A 17,599-nucleotide genomic window follows, 5' to 3' on the forward strand; every position below is an offset into this window, starting at 1 on the left:
GGCCCCACCAGCCCCTCACCTCGGCCGGGGAAGGCGCCCAGCCCACCCCCAAGTGCCAGGGTGGCACTTGTGGCCATGCCCAGACCGCCCCTGCAGCTGCACCACCGCTGCCTGGAGCCCCAGCCCACTGTGGGTGCTGTGACATTGACACAACTCCCTCAGGGCACAGGGACAAGGAACAGGAAGATCTGACCCTGACCCCCCTCATGCCCCACCGAGGTGAAACATCAGCACAGAGCGGCGGAGTAACCCTTCCCCTCCCGCCCGCAGCTACCGCAGCCCCTCAACTGGACAGGAGAGGGGAAGCCCGTGCAAGGTGCAAGCCTCTTCCCAGTCCCAAACAGAAGGCTCCAGAACAAGCAGCCCCAGCCTCTCTTTTGCTGACAGTGGGTAACTAGCCCTTTCCCACCCTTCTTCTTACTACCTTGTCCTCAACACCATAGTCCAAGGAAAACACTCTTGCTAAAACCAGAGACCAAGCTGAACAGGACGAAAATGACAGTCCTCACTGCTGCATTTCATGGTTAAGTCAGAGGCTCAGTACTTTGATCTGATCCAAAGTTGGGCAACAAAATAGCCAGGGATCCAGTAAATTTCTTTACTTCTTTACCTGGGCCTTTTTTGCTGATGATGTAGTTAGAAGCTAAAAAAATAATCTTTGCTTTGATTTTTTTCTCCTGCATTCATATATGCTGGTTTAGAAGACAGTAAAAAGGACTAGATCACGGTAAAAGGCAAACTCTGAAAATACAGAGGACTCCACAGCACCATGGATTGGGAGCAGTGATCAGAACAAAAAACAGTCATGTCACATGATGTTCAGAAAAATAGCATTCCCCTTTCCTCTGTCACTTGGTGAGCTAAGTTATGGGCCAAAGAAGGACAGGAGCACTGATGAGGGCAGCCCAGGAGTTCTGTCATATCTTTTACACCAATAAGGTTAACCCTGTAAGAAGGCCTGTCTCCACTGGCTAGTAGATAGCAGTGGATATGAGGGCACATTGATTTTTAATAGAGTGGAATCCAGAGATATTCAGAAAGCATCCTGGGCACAGCCATGTCCTGACCCCCTCCGCTTACCTTCTCCCCTCCCCACCCAACCCAGACAAATAAGACAATCCTGCGGGGTTTACTCCAGGCAAAGGTGGCATCAGTGCCTCTTGCTGGCTTCCCTTTGAGTTGCAGTCCCTGGGTCATCAATATGAACCATAACGATCCTGAGAAGGAAACAGACAGAGACACCTTGCTACAACACCTTCATGCAAAATCCAGAGACGGATAACAAGAAATTGGGGGGTTTGGTATTTTAATGCAGTGTGAGGTTATCTAGACAGGACACCGTACAAAAGCAGAAAGTAAAATGACCTTGACTTTTTAAATTCTGCCTGGAATTTATGGGAAAAGGTGTATCTGACATAACAAGGTGCCCTGTCCAGCAGGACAGTAAGGCTGGCCAAGCAGAGTTCACTGGCCACCTGGAATTGCTCAGCTATCGTACTGTAGTCATCAGCTAAAAAAGACAAGTGTCTACCTGGGACTTTCCACATAATTTGAGAAGATAGTGATAATTCCAGTGGAAGCCAGGTTATGGTAGAAGTCCCTGAACACGACAACAGCCTTTCTGAAGGTGCCATCGTGTAACCTCACCTGGAGGGAGTTCATCACCCCATTGGCCAGGACAGCCATCTTGCCGGCCACTGATTTCACTCCTTGCTTGAACTGTGCAATGTCAGCTGCAGGCAGGACATTTCCAATAGACACGCCGCCTACAAGAACCAGGAGGAGTTATCCCAGAGTCCTTCAGCTCCAGAAAGCACCCTGATCCCCTCTAGTCTAGGTCTTCCAAAGCCCTCCCTCAACCCACTGAGTGCTAACAAACCTGAGTGCACATTGTCAGCCTCTCCAAACAGATCTGCAGAGCTGATGGCACTGCTGCCCGAGAGCTGCTGTAGTCGGGATCTGGCTTCATACTGCAGCAGAAAACAAAACAAAAAGGTTATATAGGAAAGGAACAAAGTAGGACCTGAGCGAAGAGGAGGAGGTAAAGCCAGAGCTGTACCAGTGTTAAGCACTGCAGAATGCATCTACCTCAGCATCTGCCTCCCGCCCGAAAAACATATCTGAAGAGATAGCTTTAGCCCCTGCAAACTTCTGCCGAGCTTCATTGGATTCCACCATGGATGGCCTGTTCTCCATCTCCCGCCTACTGGTGGGTCTGAGGAAACAAGAAGAGACATCTCAGATGAAGCTCACCAACACAGTAAAGAATCAGATTTCTGTCTCAGACCTCATCTGATCAAAGGAAAGCAAGACATCCTTAAGTGTTAGTTATATTGGGGCTCTCCTTTCCCCATTTCAGGACAGTCAGGACTTGATGGCCACAGGCTGTATAAACTTATGAATATGACAGGCAAAGAAGTGTCCAAGGCCCTTTCACTCAAGGCCCTTTTTCTTGGGCTTTTCTGTGCAAGTTATATTTCTGCACAAGGCTCCTGCTGTAACACAGCAGCATCTATGCCACAGCCCCCACGTTCATCCTTTGTCCCCTATACAAGGGGCAAAAGGTACACTAGCAGTGGCAAGCACTTTACCTCTCTGAAACCGGCCGAATACTGGAAATGGTCACCTCCGGTTCCTCCTCTTTGTCCATACCCCATGAAGAGTCCGTTTCCCATCGTGAGCCAAATGCATCTTCGAATGAGAAGGGACTGTATTTGTACCTACATACCAAAAATAGGTTATTTAGGCCAGACATGAAATTCAGGAGTAAGACAAGACTACACTGAAGCTAAGTCTTACTTGGGGGGTCCAGATGTGAAGCTTCCACCATCTTCAAATAAGTCCAATTGGGAGCGGGAAGATTTTGCTACCAGCGGCGTCTCCTGCTCAATTACTTGCATCTCAGACATCACCGAGTGTGAAACAGAACTAGCACAACAAACAGGCAGAGTCAGGGCTGATGGGTCTGACAGCATCCAGTCCCTACAACCAGTGTACCTCAAAACTGAATCTGGCCTTCGCAGGCAGGGTGCAAGTGACTCAAGTTTTGAGGGAGAGTTGTGGGATGTCAGCCCCCTTCATTACTTATCTATACTCCTTCAGAAGTCTTGAGCTACCTTCTTGAAGGAAGGATTCTGCAGGGGGACACCTGTCAAGCAGCAGGGCTCTAGTGCTAGACACTGACAGGCCACACATATCTGTGGAAAAGCTCAAATGAGAACCACAACCTTTGAACAGAATGCTTATTCCTTTTGGGGCCTGAAGCATTTTTAGTCAGAGACCAGCATATGAGCACTTAACTCATCTCCTTATCTGTTACAAGAGAAACTACTGCCTTCAAGAAACTTTTCCAGAGCAGGGTACTTCCAAGACACCTGTCTGTCCTATGCCATCCACAGCCAAGTACCTTCTGGACACCAGTCCCATTCCCAGCCTCTCTGCTTGTTCACGTTTCTTCCCTTCAAGGTTCTGGAGTTTCTTCTCTTCCTTCTTCCGATCAAGCTGCAGTTCCTGATAAGCCAGTCGCATTGAGGTGACTCTAAGGGAAAGAGCCATGGTGGGTAGAAGCTCACTACCCTCCCTTGCTGCCCATGTTGTAGAGGAACAAGTGGTAAAGTAACCCCAACCACCCTTCAAAACAGCCACTTTCACAACAGTTCTGCCAACAATCCTTGCACAGAAGCTATTGTTTGTTTTGCCATCTCACCTCCACTGGGATTCAACTCTTCTTTGGCTAACCATGATTTCCTTACTGTAAGCATCACAATGTCTATCTTCTCCCCCCCTGCACCCAGAATGATCCATCCAGTTCAGCCTTACCCTTTTTCAGTCCTGTCCAAAGGTGAACAGAAACACACAATACAGAAGTATCTGCTCCCTAAACTCTTCCAGGAGTGCTAATTTGAATAAAACACAGTAGTATAACTTATGCCCTGCTGCAAGGGCCATATTGGCATATAGCTACTGCTCATCCTCTCATGCAGTATGTTCTGTAGTCATATTTGGTGATCCTAGGGCGAACAGCATTAACCTCACACTACTTCTGCCTTAGGTATGCAAGGTACTCATCCCAAACAGGGCACTTACATGGACTCCTCAGCTTGTTTCCTGGACTCCACTGCCTGCTGCTCCCTCAGCTGTTCTGCCACCTGGGCTTGCCGCTCAATCTCACTGAAGCTCTGGCTGCTTACTTTCTGGGCTCCAAGACCTTTTTTTGCACCCAACTTGAAAAACAAAAACAAAATCCTGTGAATTCTTCATCCTAGATTGTTCATTGTAGAAGAAAACCTGAATCCTACTTCTTGCTGCACCAGTGAGGCCTTCAGTCTCCCTGTGCAGTCACAGCCTACAGACCCAAAAGAGCTTGCAGCACAGTATGGAAGAACACCCAAGAGTTAACCCACCAGTGGCCAAGCACTTGGAGATCAGCCACATACGCTTCAGACCACAACCAGTAATGATCCAGAACTTAAATTGTTTTTTGTAACAATACACAGGCTTGCTTAAGGTCTCCTTTCCCAAAACCAGATCTCTACAGCTTTGTCACACAGCTGTTAAGGGCAGAAAGCAAGGATCAGGGAAAGGACAGCAGAAATGCAAGACATGCTTTACCTCCCCTCCATGAAAGAGCTCAGACATACCCCTTTCTTGGCAGCTGCTGGCTTCTTCTTTCCAATGAGGGAGGATTTAAGTTCTGCAAGAGAAGGGAAGCAGCAAATAAGCAGAAGTGAATTAATTTAAGAGGCCAAAATTAGATAGCAACCCCCATGAACATCCACCACAGTCCAGCTGCGGTAGCATCCAGGGCACACCATGCAGCTTCACATCAGAAGCCTGGGTGATTTCACCCTGGCAAGAAAGATACATGTAGAAGCTCCACAGTTACAGGCTGGTGGCCTAAAAAAGCATGTCCATTTCTGGAGCAACTTATAATTGAATGAAGAACTGTGAATAACTCCTCTGTTTTATGCAGTAGGTGACCCCACCCAGTAGGGATCAGGGTAGTTAGAGAAAGACTAGGTTTATTTCATACACAAATTCAAGAAAACACAGCTTCAGAGGCATGTGAAGGTCAGTGCCTCACCAATGCCTTAGGGACAAAGCAGCAAGAACCCTAAAGTCGTGTTTACATGAACATACCAAAAAAAAGGGACCTAAAGTGCAGCAAGCTGTAAAAGCAACAGGTTCCCCAACACCTTGCACTTGTCACTGTTGAGGGCATGCCACACTTGTAAAACCAGACAAGCGCCAGCCAAGCAGCAGATGTCTGGGGAAAAGTGTAAGAACAAAGCAGAGAGGGACTGCCCAAAACATCTTCCAGCTTCCCATAGGTAGCTCCAAAATCTTTTACTGCCCTTGTTGGGCTTTTCTTCTGCATGTGTGTGTCTCCTGACTTTCTACAGCCACATGACTTTTGTTAGCCCATAGATTATTCTTGACAGCCTTTCTTTTATCTTTTCTAGTCTTATCGTAATTTTTTTAAATAAGGAGATTCAAAACATTCTCACTATCTGAAATGGTTTTCCACTCGTTGTTCCTAACACTTGATTCGAGGTTGTTTGGTTTTGTCTTTGGGGTTTTTTATACTGTCAGGAAACAGAAATGTTAATAAGGTCTCTTTACAGATATGACATATCTGGTTTAGATCTCAATACAACACATATAAGCTTTGGCTTGTTCTCTCCCTCTAAGCACAGGAAGCTAAAGTTAGAATTGAAGGCAGAATCTCAGGAGGGGCAAGCAGAGTTGTCACAAGCAGCCAACGCAGGCCAGCTGTTAGCCAGTTACCTCCAGCAGGAGCGGCCCCTTGTGTTGACAGATACATGGACATGTCTGAGGAAGAGACGTAAAACACGGGGAATGAACAGACACTTGAGGACACAGGCCTTCCACCCAGAATGAACCCACTGTGGGCTAGGAGCATGCTCTCAATAAGGAAAGAAGCTCCAGCTACATGTTCTCTGTGCAACCAGGACAGTAATGGCAAGGGAGAAAGAGATACAAATCCCCATTACTCTGAAAACTAAAAATTCATTTGCCTCCAAAGGTTCTGTGAGGAAACAAACCAAAAAACCAGCCATGTGGCCTTGATCACCCAAGTTCGAAATATGCAAATACCAAGTTTTGTCCAAAGCTCAAACCCAGGAAAACATGCTTTTGGGAAAGCAACAGCTTTGAACTCAATCATCCAAAGGAGGAGGAAACCTCCAGAAAACTGTGGCTTGGTTTTGGGCTTCAGGAACATCCTAAGTACTGGCTCCACAGGGAGATAAGCTCGTTTAGACATTCTGGAAACTGGCTCACTGCTTCCAGCTTCACTGAGCTTACTACTGAGCAGTGGGTACAAGAGCAAGACTGATCTAAGAGTGAAGAGTCTTACTTACCTAGAGGAGCTTTAGGAGATGTGCTCAACAAGTCAATAGATGGACCTTGGCCAGGATCTGTGGGCACAAAACCAGAAGAGAACAGTCAACAGATTGATTCTCAAACCTGTTCTTTCCAGTATGTTCACAATTCCACTGCATGTCTCCTAGCTCCTCTGCCCCCACAAATAAATCCAGTTACAGCTTGAAATATGCAATTTCCAAGCACAACAGCTTTACACCTCCACAGAGCAACTCCCTCTGCAGTGTTCTTAACAGAGTAAAAGAGAGCAAACGCTGCAGAGAAATAGACAAAGCTGTTTCAAATTACAGCTATACCTCCAGATTCTTGGTTTCCTTGTCCTTCATCCTAGAAAATTTTTTGTCCTATGTCATTTTCAGACCCACCAAATTCAAGGGATAGAGAAGAGTGTTTAGACAAATCATTATGTCTGAAAGCAGGGAAATGGGGCAGCTAATCCCCAAAACAGTTTTGTGTGTGTTTCAGGAAAAGCAAAGAACTGATCCCAAATGGAGCAGTGTTTTTAGAAGTCTCCATTAATTTAACTAAACATCATAAGAGTGCACAGAACTTCCACTCCTTCAATCCTGAACCAAAGGAAAAGTTCAGCCCTTTCAACAGTGGTACAGAACTATATTCTCCTGGAAATGAAAGCAGGTTCTCAGAAAAAATTATTCAGCAAAGAACTCACTCGAAACTTCACTGCCTTCTGATGACTTTGCTGCTTTTTCCACCTCCAGAGAAGACTGTGCAGGATTCTGGCTGGCATCTGCTACATCCCAGGTACTGGAGGACTGCAAGGAGATACTCATTCCAGTTATTTGCAGAAGATGAATGAACCAAACAATCCCAAATTTACTACAGGTTTAGTGACCTATATTCAATTTTAGGCCAAAGGAAACTTGTTCCAAACTTCAGACTATGCCTTCCTTGAAGATAACATATAGACAAGTCCATATTCTCTTAGCAGGGACAAAAATTTAAAAAAAAAAAAAAAAAGACAAGGAAGCTAAGCTGAATGAATGGCCAGGAGGAATAGGAGGAATGATAGAATCGTTTGACAGTTGGCTAATGGGAGGGCTTTCCAGGTTAAAGGAAATGAGGTTAAGTCTGGGAGAAAGTGTGAATGTGTTTTCCTGGAAAAAATTAATCTCCTCTTCCACTGTCTCTACTGGCCATACAGCCAATACTCACATCACTCTATGCACCTGAGAAAGTCTGCCTGGCATTTTGCAGTTGCCCAAATCCACTTTACCAGGGTCTGTGCACTGAAAAGTTTCTTCTAAACCAGAAGTTCAAAGTAATAGCTAGTTCTTGCTTTAACTGTACAAAGAAACTAAGCATTAACACAGCACACAAAGCATCTTCCAGGGCATAGCTGCTAGCTCTGAGTACTTCTTGAAGTTAAAGATGGTCTCAAAAACAAGACATGGATATTACAGGGACTGTTCAGATATGTGACTATGTCCCAGGCAGATGACTGAATCTTACTTCCTCCATGTTACTATTGAATTTAGAGTATATACTGAATACAATTCAGAGTCCTTCCAAGCTAAGGGACTGCTCCTGGCTGAACAGCTGGCTATTGGAGAGCTATTAAGGCTGCCTGGTTTAGGTAGTTCTTCTCACCTGTGTGTGTTCCGTGAAGAAATCAGCATCACTCTTGTCAGGGGAGTGCCCAGGGGCTCCACTCAGTCCATCTATAAGCAACTAAAGAGAGGAGAGGGAAAAAAGAAGATATCCTACAAGACTCAGCATCCAGCACTACACATCTAGCACTCCAGAGCTCTCAGACTTACATCAGTGCCATACTTGGCCATGGCAGCACTTGCCAGCTGCCGGATCTTCTCCCTGTACATCTGGGCAGCTCGACTGTTATATTTAGCATTGGCATCTGTGGTGGTACAGCCGTGCTGGCGGAAGAACGCAGTCTGAAAAGAGAGGAATATTCAGTCTCCTGACTGCTAGATCCCACTCAAGCAAGCACTAGACAAACTCAAGAGAAAAAGAAAACTTCCCAGAGACAGGGGATGATATACTGAGAGCACAGCATGAACCAACCATTCATTGATCAGCTTTCTACAAGAAGTCTCACTCCAGGAGCCTGTAAAAATCATCCGTCTTCTCTACAGAGGGATGATTCTGAGTCACAATGCTGAGCGTGAGCTTTCAAACTGGTAAGTGTTATTAACTCCTATCATTTAAGAAGGCTATGCCTCTCATTTAAATGAGGTGCAAAAAAATGACAGCTCTGCACTTCAGAAAACAATGCATGCAAAGATCACAGTCTGACTTCCAAGCACACTTGACAAATGCCCCCCTTCATTACACATTTCAGATGAGATTGGTACCAAGAATGCCACACAAAGGAAAAGGACAATAAACAGAGGATATGGATTAGCAAGAGGGAAAGCAAGCAAAATGCCTACAGAGGCTCCTCACCGCGTTGGCATTACTGCCCACTTGCATACACCTCAGCTGGAACCAGTTCCAGTTAGAATCCAACTCTGTGGACCTGTGTGAGAACCCATTTTTTCTATTAATAAAGAACAGGCAAACCAAATGCAAAACCAAGCTCTGGCCTAAAATGGTCAGATATTCCACTACTATCCCAAAGTGTAGCAGGCAAAGGTGGAAAGAATATCTTGAGAGCTTCTTTGCTCCTATAAAAAATTCATTTCAAATTTTAAAGTGAGGGAAAAGACCAGCTTTTATCCAAATTTTGAGGATCTCTCACTTGTAATGCTTGTTTAGAGGGCGGAGCTTGAGCTAGGAAAGCACGGTCAAGAACTTTCATTCTACATGTGATCTCACCACAACATGAGAGAGTCATATTCAGCCCGTCCCACAGATTAGGCCAAAACACATGACAAAGCAACTGAGGATACATCCAAGTAAAGCTAAGGAATACAGCATGTCTCATATCAGTTACTCAACTTCTAACAAGTAAAGGTCACAGTTCTATTAACTTAAAATGTTAATACCAGAAATAAGAACTAGGCTGAAAAGCCAACACCATCTTCCCCATTAGGCTGATACCGAAAAGATTAAATTACATTCCTCTTTTTGCCTTGCTCAGCCTTACGAGAAGGTATATACACCACACTGCTGCCTTACTGGCAAGATTCACACACCACACTTTCGTCTCTGCTCCTACAATTCCAAGTCCAGAGAGCGCTTCTGCAAGGCTAGCAAAAGCAACATGTCCATGTTCCACTTGAGGTGCTTTGGAAACTCCATCTTGGAAGTACTGAGTGACCCAGAACCTCCAGCGAGCAAGCCACATAAAACCGGAGGTGATCGCTCCGTGATAAGGCTTCTCTCCCAATCCCTGCGTGCTCCCACACCAAGGGGGGATGGTTGCCCCGGGCCTGCCGGCGGTACCGTGCTCCCCGCTCCCCACGCACCTGATGAAGCTGAGGTGCACGCCCAGGGACCTGTGGACGCCGGAGCAGTCGATGCACAGGAAGACCCCGTAGGTGATACTGGCCCAGCTCGGGTTCTTGGCGCCGCAGTCGAAGCACGACTAAAGCGAAGGCAGAGAGACAGCCAGGTTGAGGCGACGGCTCTGCCGCTCCGCCACCCCCTGCCACATCCCGCTCTGCCCGGGCCCTCCCTAAGGGCCCCTGCCCGGCCGCCCCAACAGCCGCCGCAACGCAGCCCGGAGCCCACCGGGGCCCGGTCGGAGCGCAGGTCACGGCCGCAGGGCAACAGCCCGACACGGATAGTCCGGCGGCCCCCGGCCGCTCCCCGCTACCTTGTTGGCCGGCGCTGCCCGGAGCCGCTTGAAGAGGGTCTGGATCTCCGTCTTGCTCGGCTCCGCCGCCATGATCTCTCCTTCCCAGACACCCCCGCGGGGACGGCAGCCGACGGGGTCCAATCGGCGCCGCGGCAGGTCCGTGCTGGGCCGGCACTCCCCCCGCCGCGTCCGTGGGTCTGGACAGGGAGAAGAGAGCAAGGTCCTTCTTTTCCTCCGGTCCTGGGCTGTGGGACAGCTTTAGCTCCGGATCACCCCGGCCGCTGCCCCGGCTGCCGGCCCGACGCCTCGCGGGGGTCACGGCCTCGCCTTGCGCACATCGGACGTTGCAGGCGCCGAGACGCCCGTGAGCTCGGAGCGCGTCCGGCAGTGCCACAGCGCCGCTCGGCGCTCTCGGGGGCCCTTGTGGCTGTGCCCCTCCTTTTGGGGCCGCTGCGGGCCCGCACCGAGAGAAGGGCTCCTTAGAATAGCAATGGGGCAGTGCCTGCCGTGGGTCAGCTGCTACCGGAGAAAAAGCTCAGAGCAGCGTTTACAGGGATCGCCTGCTCCAGCAGCCGACCTCAGGGCACCGGGCCTGGTACACTGGCACAAGCAAACGGTGATTTGGAAATGATTTACAGAATGTCCTGTGTTGGAAGGGACCCACATAGATCATCGAGTCCAACTCCTGGCCCTGCACAGGATATCTCTCAAGTCACACCATGTGCCGAAGAGCACGGTCCAAACACTTCTTGAACTCTGTCAAGCTGGTACTGTGACCACTTCCTTGGGGAGCCTGTTCCAGTGCCCAACGACCCTCTGGGTGAAGAACCCTTTTCTAATATCAAACCTACATCTCTGGTGACACAACTTCAGGCCATTCCCTCAGATCCTGACACTGGTCATTAAAGAGAAGAGATCAGTACCTGCCCCTATGCGTCCCCTCATGAGGATATTGAAGACCACAATGAGGGATGAGGTCTCCTCAGTTTCCTCCAGGCTGAAAGACAAAGTGACTTCATCCTTCCCCTTCAGACCCTTCTGGCTTCCCCTTCAGACCCTTCTCCATCTTCATAGCCCTGTTTTAATCAGGGAGGACCTTTCAAGAAGCTATTACTTGGCTATACAGTAATCAAGGCATCATGAAGCAGTAACCAAGGTAGGGAAGTTGTTACTTCAGAGCAAAGATGATGTCAGGGCCCTTAACAGCTGTATTTATTACCTGCCTAGAAGCAGCAGGATATTGCCTAGAAAGTCATTCAGTTATAATGCGAGAAAAATAGAAAAAAATATGGTTGTGTTGTGAACTAAAAGTCAATGGTATATAGTCCATTTTGTGCTTTAGCGAAAAAAAAAAAAGTGACTGCAGAGCAATGAGAGATTCAGAAGGATGACAACAACAACAAAAGTTAATCAGGAGCATGGCATTACAGAGATGGAATGCAATGGGATTTCCTTACCTCTGAAAGGAGGTTGCTCTGCAGCACCAGTTTGTCACTAAAAGAAATTGTTAAATATACTAATATCTGGACAAGACAACTTTCAGTTTAAATATAAAGGGGCTTTCTTCACTCATTTCCACATTATCCACAGATGTTAAGGTAGACAATAGAATTCCTTGCAATGGGAACCTAGGACCCATGGTCTTAGGAAGATACATAAAGTATTGGGACACAGAGATGCAATCAGGAACAACGGAGTTGTTGAGAAAAAAAAAAGCCCTGCAGAAAAACCCTTGCAGGTTTAGCAGGGTCTTGTGTTCTGGGAATCGGCAAAGCTCTAACTGTATGGTCAGAGTGAGACCTGATATGCTAGGCACATGCAGTAACATGAGAGGCTTCTGGCTGACATATCTGATTCAAGCTGCTCTGAGAGGAGTTTCTGAGCTGGGTACTGAAGCCTGATCTAGGCTGACAGAGCTCATTCTTGGCAGCAGTCTTGTCTTAATTAGTCCCTGCTTTCTGTTGCTTTTATTCTACTACCTTAATGGTGCCTATATGCCATTTCTGGGATTACACACACATGTACTGGGGAAACAATGCAGGTAAAAGCAACCGATAGCATTTTCCTCACAGCTATTTTTAAACAAGTTGAGTTCCCTTCGTGGTGCAGCTGTCCTGGCAGTCATACCAGGAGAGCTGATATCAGGGTGCAGTAGGGGCTGGCTGCACACTAGGACAAGGAGAGCTGTGAGGGGCTGTTCCTGAGGCCAGCAGCCAGGGCCCTCATTGGACATGGCCCATTCCCACAGTACCTGACCACAGAGAGCCAGGCAGGCCCAGCATAGCAGCTGGATTTGACCACGAACTGAGATAGCTGGACAAGCTCGTGGTGGTGAGGTCACTTGCAGTCAAACTGGGTCAGGATCAGCCCCAGCGATTGCCAAGCGTGTTTGTGGTGATAAGGCAAAGCAAGCCTGAGGTCAGGCTGATAAACCAGCCTACAGGTTAAGATCAACAAAGCACAGCCAGAGACTACTATTCCTTCAACATAGCTTAGACAGGGCCTGGGAACCCTGGGCTGAGCTTAAATGCAAACACACCCTCTGCCCAACCCCATGGGCAGGGACTTCGGGTCGAGCCGCAGGTGAGGCTGCTCTGGACAATGAAAGCCTGTTAGTGCTTTCAGGGCCCCGACAGGTGAAGCTACAGAAGGGCAGGAGAGGGAGTCTCTGGTGGCAGGGTGCATGCTGTGTAAGCTGCATCTTGTGCAGAGGAGGGAGTTCAGATGATGAGCGTGCATTGGGAGTGTTTGCATTCGTGTTGGCTGTAGCTGCCTCAACCTGAGTTGATTGCTCCTGCCCTGTCATCATCAGTTGTGTGGTGCTGTTCCCCTCCTCTGCTTGTTTCTTTCTTGTGATTGCTGTTTGGGAATGGGATGGGCATCAGTCAGCAGGCGGTGAGTAATTGTATTGTGTATCACTTGTTTTTCTTGGGTTTAATTCCTTTTTTCCTATTATTATATTTTATTTCAGTTATTAAACTGTTCTTATTTCCACCCACCAATTTTACCTTTTTCTGGTTCTCTTCCCCATCCCACTGGGTGGTGTGGGGTGGGTGGAGTGAGCTGTGTGATACTTGGATGCTGGGTTAAACCATGACAGAGAGAAATGGCACGTGCTCAGGAGGAGCCAAGGCAGCCTCAGAGGCCAGTAGGTCAGTGTCACACTTTGCCAGTCTGTGCTAGGAGACATGGGGAGATACAGTGCAAGCTCCTCTCCTCCATGGAGGAAGCAGAGTTTCTGTTCACTGCATTGTGTCCTAGGAATGCTTGCTACAGCAGTGTTACTTCAACTTCTCTACCTCAGCAGGGTCTCTTGCAGGCCTTCAATCCCATGCTGGTTGCTCCAGATCCTGGCAAGGCTGCTGATCCTGTCCATCAGTTTTGCATAAAAGCAGCACGGAGAGCATGCTGCTGGTCTGAGAAATAATCAGTTTCTTTTTGTTGCTTTTGTCAGTACAGGAAAGAACTCCTGCTGCTGACTGTTCCCTGTGAATGAGTGCTGTCATTGCACTGTTCTTGCTATTTCCTGCATCTGTTTCTTTTGTATCTCATGTGCTTTAGTGCTGAATTTCTGAGCTCCAAGCTGGCAGCCTGCTCTTTGGCTCTCAGCTTCCCTGTCCATCTGCATCCCATCTGACGTCTACCTCTTTCCTCCTGACTGCTGTGACACCAGACCCCGAGCCTGATGCAGCCTTCTAATCAGAGATCACCTTGCTGTTATCCACCTCTGCCAATAAAAGATAGTTCCCAGCATTATCCAAGAGAGAAAAGGAAAGCAAAGGAGGATGACCAGGCATGATCTTTGAGTCCCCCATAACACCAGGGACACATGAGGTTACTGTGAAAGAACTGGAGAGACTCAGGAGGGAAGTGCTGTGATGGGGATAAAACATGCCCTGCACTTTCAGGCCTGAGCCAAAGGTAAGAGAAAGTGCTTCTGTGTGAGTCTGTCCAAAAGCAGGGTGGTAGAGAGAAAAAGGGACCTTGCTCTTTTCTCACTGCCCAGCAAAGAACATGGGTGAAAGGATTCTGCAGGAGAGAGATGAGGTGGCTGAGTCCTCCTCTCCTATTCAGACTCACTGGCCTCTCACACTTTTGCTGAATGAGAAGTTTTGGGAAAGGGGATGGCAAATTCAGTAAACTACCCAAAAAGTAACAGGGAGATAGAGTTTCCCATGGATCACAATGTTGAGTGGTGGGGTACCAGAAATCTACAGTGATGCCTTGGGCAGAGAACAATTCCTAACACAAATCTATTTTTGTATTTTTTTTCCTCCTCTCTTACTAAGCAGTTTGCAGACACTGACTAATCCACATGATTTCCCTTGGGGATAGCCAGTAGCTCTGGGAGAAAGCTCTGCTCAGTATTTCAGGGCAGCCTGGCTATTTTCAGTAGCGGAAAGAGCAAACACAGCCACGAATGGAGGAGAGGAAAATCGGGTAGAAAGCATTCTTCCTCTCACTGGAACAAGGGAAAGGTTCTCAGCAGGTATGCCCCTTCCCAGAGTGTGTAAGAAGATGCTCCCAATTTTCTGTGGTTTCAGGGATCATATGGAAAACTTTTTCTTGGGTTGGGTTAGGTTTCTGTCAAGTCAGCAAACTGCCCTGCCATGTATTCACTTGGATTGATGCAAGGGAAGCAGCTGGCTGAGGGTTGTGGCTGACCAGGCTGCCAGTGTGCTGTACTGAGTGTAATTAGTAGCTGCCTCTCTAGGAAAAAGTATAGCACCAAGGCAGGCAGTCATGTCACTCATTTGGCTCCATGCAATGCTTCCAGCAAGATCCAAGGAGCTAATACACTATGTGTAGAGTGAATATTTTGTTCAGGTTTACAACTTACACAATTTTACTTCAGTCTTGCAAATGTTGTGTTTGGAGAAAAGCCAGCAAAGGTTGAAGGAACACATAAATTAAGGAACACAACAGATGGGTCACTCAAGAGATATTGAGGAGTGTAGTCACGGATGGCTTGCTCTGATTTGGGGTTGTGTTGCAGCCAAAAGGCTGGTCCTGCTGCACATGCTGGCCCTTGCAACCACTCTGGGAAGTGGCAGCCATGGGCTGAGTTGTGTCCCTAGCCCTGCTCAAACAGTGATTGTCATTGCATTGCTGAACTAACCTGCTCCTGCTTGTGTGATTGCTGAGTAAGTAAGGCAAGGGCTAGGAAGTTTTGAAAGGGAGAAGAGAGGACTGTCCCTTTCAACTGTGCCAGACAATGTTGCTGGGCTGCCAGACAAAACTGCTGCGGTTTGATGGAAAGGGTGACGGGAGAGTAGGGCCAGGGCAGGAGCGTGCTGCTCCTGAGTAGTTGTTAAGTGAGTGTCTGTGTGTATGTACATGTATGCCTTCAGGCTTTTTCTTTGGTAACTCCATTTCCAATATTATAATCAAATGTTGATTTGCAAATGTCTGGTAGTATCACCTCTGGCCTGGCAGGTGCTTTGGACTTGGAAAGCTTTAGAGATACCCCAAAGTGGGGGTATGCTGGCTGATGTGCCCTGGGGTTTCCTGGATCTGAGGCTTAGTTTTAGATCTTGCTGTGATGGTCTGTTTGGAGATGTTACAGATGTCTCTGCTGGAAGCAGGCTGTTTGGCAGGGGACAATCACTCAGGTGATGGAAGATATGCACATCACACCACATGGAAGCAGGGTGAAAAACTGGGAAATAAGCAGACCCTGAGCTACATTCTTTCAAGGGCAGTTGACAGCACAGGCACTAACTTGCCTGAGGTCAGAACCAGTAGGGCTGTCCACCCCTCAGACATGACTCTTCCAAATTTTCCAGTACATGTGTAATCTTTCTTCCCTGCAGATCACCCCACTCAAGAGTTTTCTAAACGGAATCCCTCTAGTACAGGGACTGCAGCCCCTACAAGCATTCTGCCTTAAGCAGAAGACAGTGACCCATGAAAGTAAGGCAGGCAGAGCTGACCAAAAGGCAAGGTAAGCAAGGCAAGATGAGAAAGCTCTGTTGAAAACAAAGGATTTTCAGAGTGGAATCACCACTGTCAAACAGCTCACTATGAAGGATTTGGGTGCAGAGGGAGTACATAGCAGTGCTTCAGCTCCAGAGGCGGCTGCAATGTGTAGAGGGGATGCAGAGCCACTGGTGAAATAAACATCCATAGAATTATGGATACAGCATTCCTTAGGAACTGTGTGGCACCTGTGGGGAAGCCCTGAAGAGAGAAAGGGCTACTGTGGTCACAGCTGGGGGCAGTGACTGTTTTAGTGTCAGCCTCCTGCTGGAAGCAGGAACAATAGATTCAGGAAGGAAAGGTAGTGAAGTCAAAGGGAGAGAGTGCAGGACCTAGAAGAAGACTTCCAGCTGCTTGGAGAGAAAGGAAATGCAGGGAGGAAGGGACCACAGGATGTGTAACTAGAAGGACCCAGTGAAAGTGCTGAAACTGAAGAGGAGAGCTTATGGACCCTCACACTAAGGGGGAAGAAGTGCTGAGCACCACTACACTGCCTGTTGAGGTGTCTCAGCAGCTGTAATTGCCTTAAGCTGAGAGACTGACAAACCAGAAACCTCTAAGCAGGGTTACTGAATGATGAAAATCAGGAGGACATGGCCAGAAAATGGATGTGCTGAAAGCAGCTGAGGTGATTTGGACTGAAATTTAGTTTGGATAAGTTCACTGGAGCCATGTTGCTTAGTCAAGATGTCCTAAAGATAACTACCCAGTTACAGAACCTACTCCATTGCCCTCTTCCCCTCCCTTTCAGCAAGGATTTGTTCATCTTCTCATATTAATCCTCCTTGATCTGCTAAGAACCTAGGTAGCTTGGCAAAGCCTCACTCCCTTGCAGCCCAGAGTTTTTCAGCTCCTTGTAGCCTGGACCTGGGCAGTGGTTCAACACATGGTTGCAAGATTTTTCTGTTTCTCCTTTTTTGTTTTGGGCTGGTTTGGTGCAAAGTCCCTCTGAAGACACTTTGCCTTGTATCATGCAGCCTTACTATTGCTTGTTTTGCACAGCCTTTGCTGCCAGCCTGCAGTGGGTATTTTCCAACCACATTTCCATGGGTCAAGATGGAGTTTGTTGCACTGGCTTTGTCTCACGTTCAGCCCCATGATCTGTCAGCAGCTGGCCTCAGTGCAGTTACTCTAGAAATGATCACCTACAGGTCTAAGTGGAGTGTTCAAGCCCATTTTCACTGCAGCACCAGCTTTCTTCACAAGCAGAAGGGATTTTTGCAGCCTGCTGTCCATAAGCATAATGCCAGCAGCTCCAGAAATGAACCAAGGCAGCTCCAGTTCATGCAGAGCCTGCTCTGCAGGTGGGGGAGCCTGCAGGAGACAGCAGAGCTGAGCTCCACAGCTTCACAGCTGTGGCCTTGGGCTGGACCTGCAAACAGGGCAGGAGCAGAGGCAGTGCAGGAGTTTGTAACAGCACTGACTGGTCTCTGTGCAGGATTGCCACATGCTTGCACCTGCCTCTATGCTTAGTGCCAAGCAAAACAGCCACAAGGA

At 47.9% G+C, this 17,599-nt stretch overlaps 1 protein-coding gene across 2 annotated transcripts; it reads right to left on the reverse strand.

Moving 5' to 3' along the window:
* Positions 1 to 481: 481 nt before the first annotated feature.
* Positions 482 to 10,723, reverse strand: ARFGAP2 (ADP ribosylation factor GTPase activating protein 2). Of its 2 annotated transcripts, XM_039553127.1 has the most exons (17): positions 10,142 to 10,723; positions 9,792 to 9,910; positions 8,827 to 8,899; positions 8,184 to 8,315; positions 8,014 to 8,094; positions 7,076 to 7,178; positions 6,384 to 6,440; positions 5,788 to 5,832; positions 4,641 to 4,693; positions 4,087 to 4,223; positions 3,407 to 3,538; positions 2,800 to 2,928; positions 2,592 to 2,720; positions 2,089 to 2,215; positions 1,880 to 1,970; positions 1,648 to 1,766; positions 482 to 1,217 (listed from the first exon to the last, which is right to left on the reverse strand). In XM_039553127.1, exons 1-17 carry the CDS (start codon positions 10,211 to 10,213, stop codon positions 1,197 to 1,199), a joined length of 1,620 nt encoding a protein of 539 aa, XP_039409061.1. In that variant the 5' UTR covers positions 10,214 to 10,723; the 3' UTR covers positions 482 to 1,196. The 2 variants fall into 2 exon arrangements, with proteins under 2 accessions (XP_039409061.1, XP_039409062.1); XM_039553128.1 differs by lacking the exon at positions 5,788 to 5,832 and having other exon boundaries at positions 10,142 to 10,719.
* Between the last annotated feature and the right edge of the window lie 6,876 nt (positions 10,724 to 17,599).

The sequence above is a fragment of the Corvus cornix genome, chromosome 5 (assembly GCF_000738735.6).
Source record: "Corvus cornix cornix isolate S_Up_H32 chromosome 5, ASM73873v5, whole genome shotgun sequence".
NCBI classification, from domain to species: domain Eukaryota; kingdom Metazoa; phylum Chordata; class Aves; order Passeriformes; family Corvidae; genus Corvus; species Corvus cornix.

Bases quoted from the DNA above. Each gene is read 5' to 3' on its own strand.
- ARFGAP2 (XM_039553127.1), bottom strand. From the start codon at position 10,213: ATGGCGGCGGAGCCGAGCAAGACGGAGATCCAGACCCTCTTCAAGCGG. The intron at 5,833-6,383 runs GTAAGTAAGACT...TCTCTTCCTCAG, and splicing joins ATCTCCTAAAGCTCCTCTAG to ACATGTCCATGTATCTGTCA. The intron at 2,216-2,591 runs GTAAAGTGCTTG...TTGTTTCCTCAG, and splicing joins ATTCGGCCGGTTTCAGAGAG to ACCCACCAGTAGGCGGGAGA.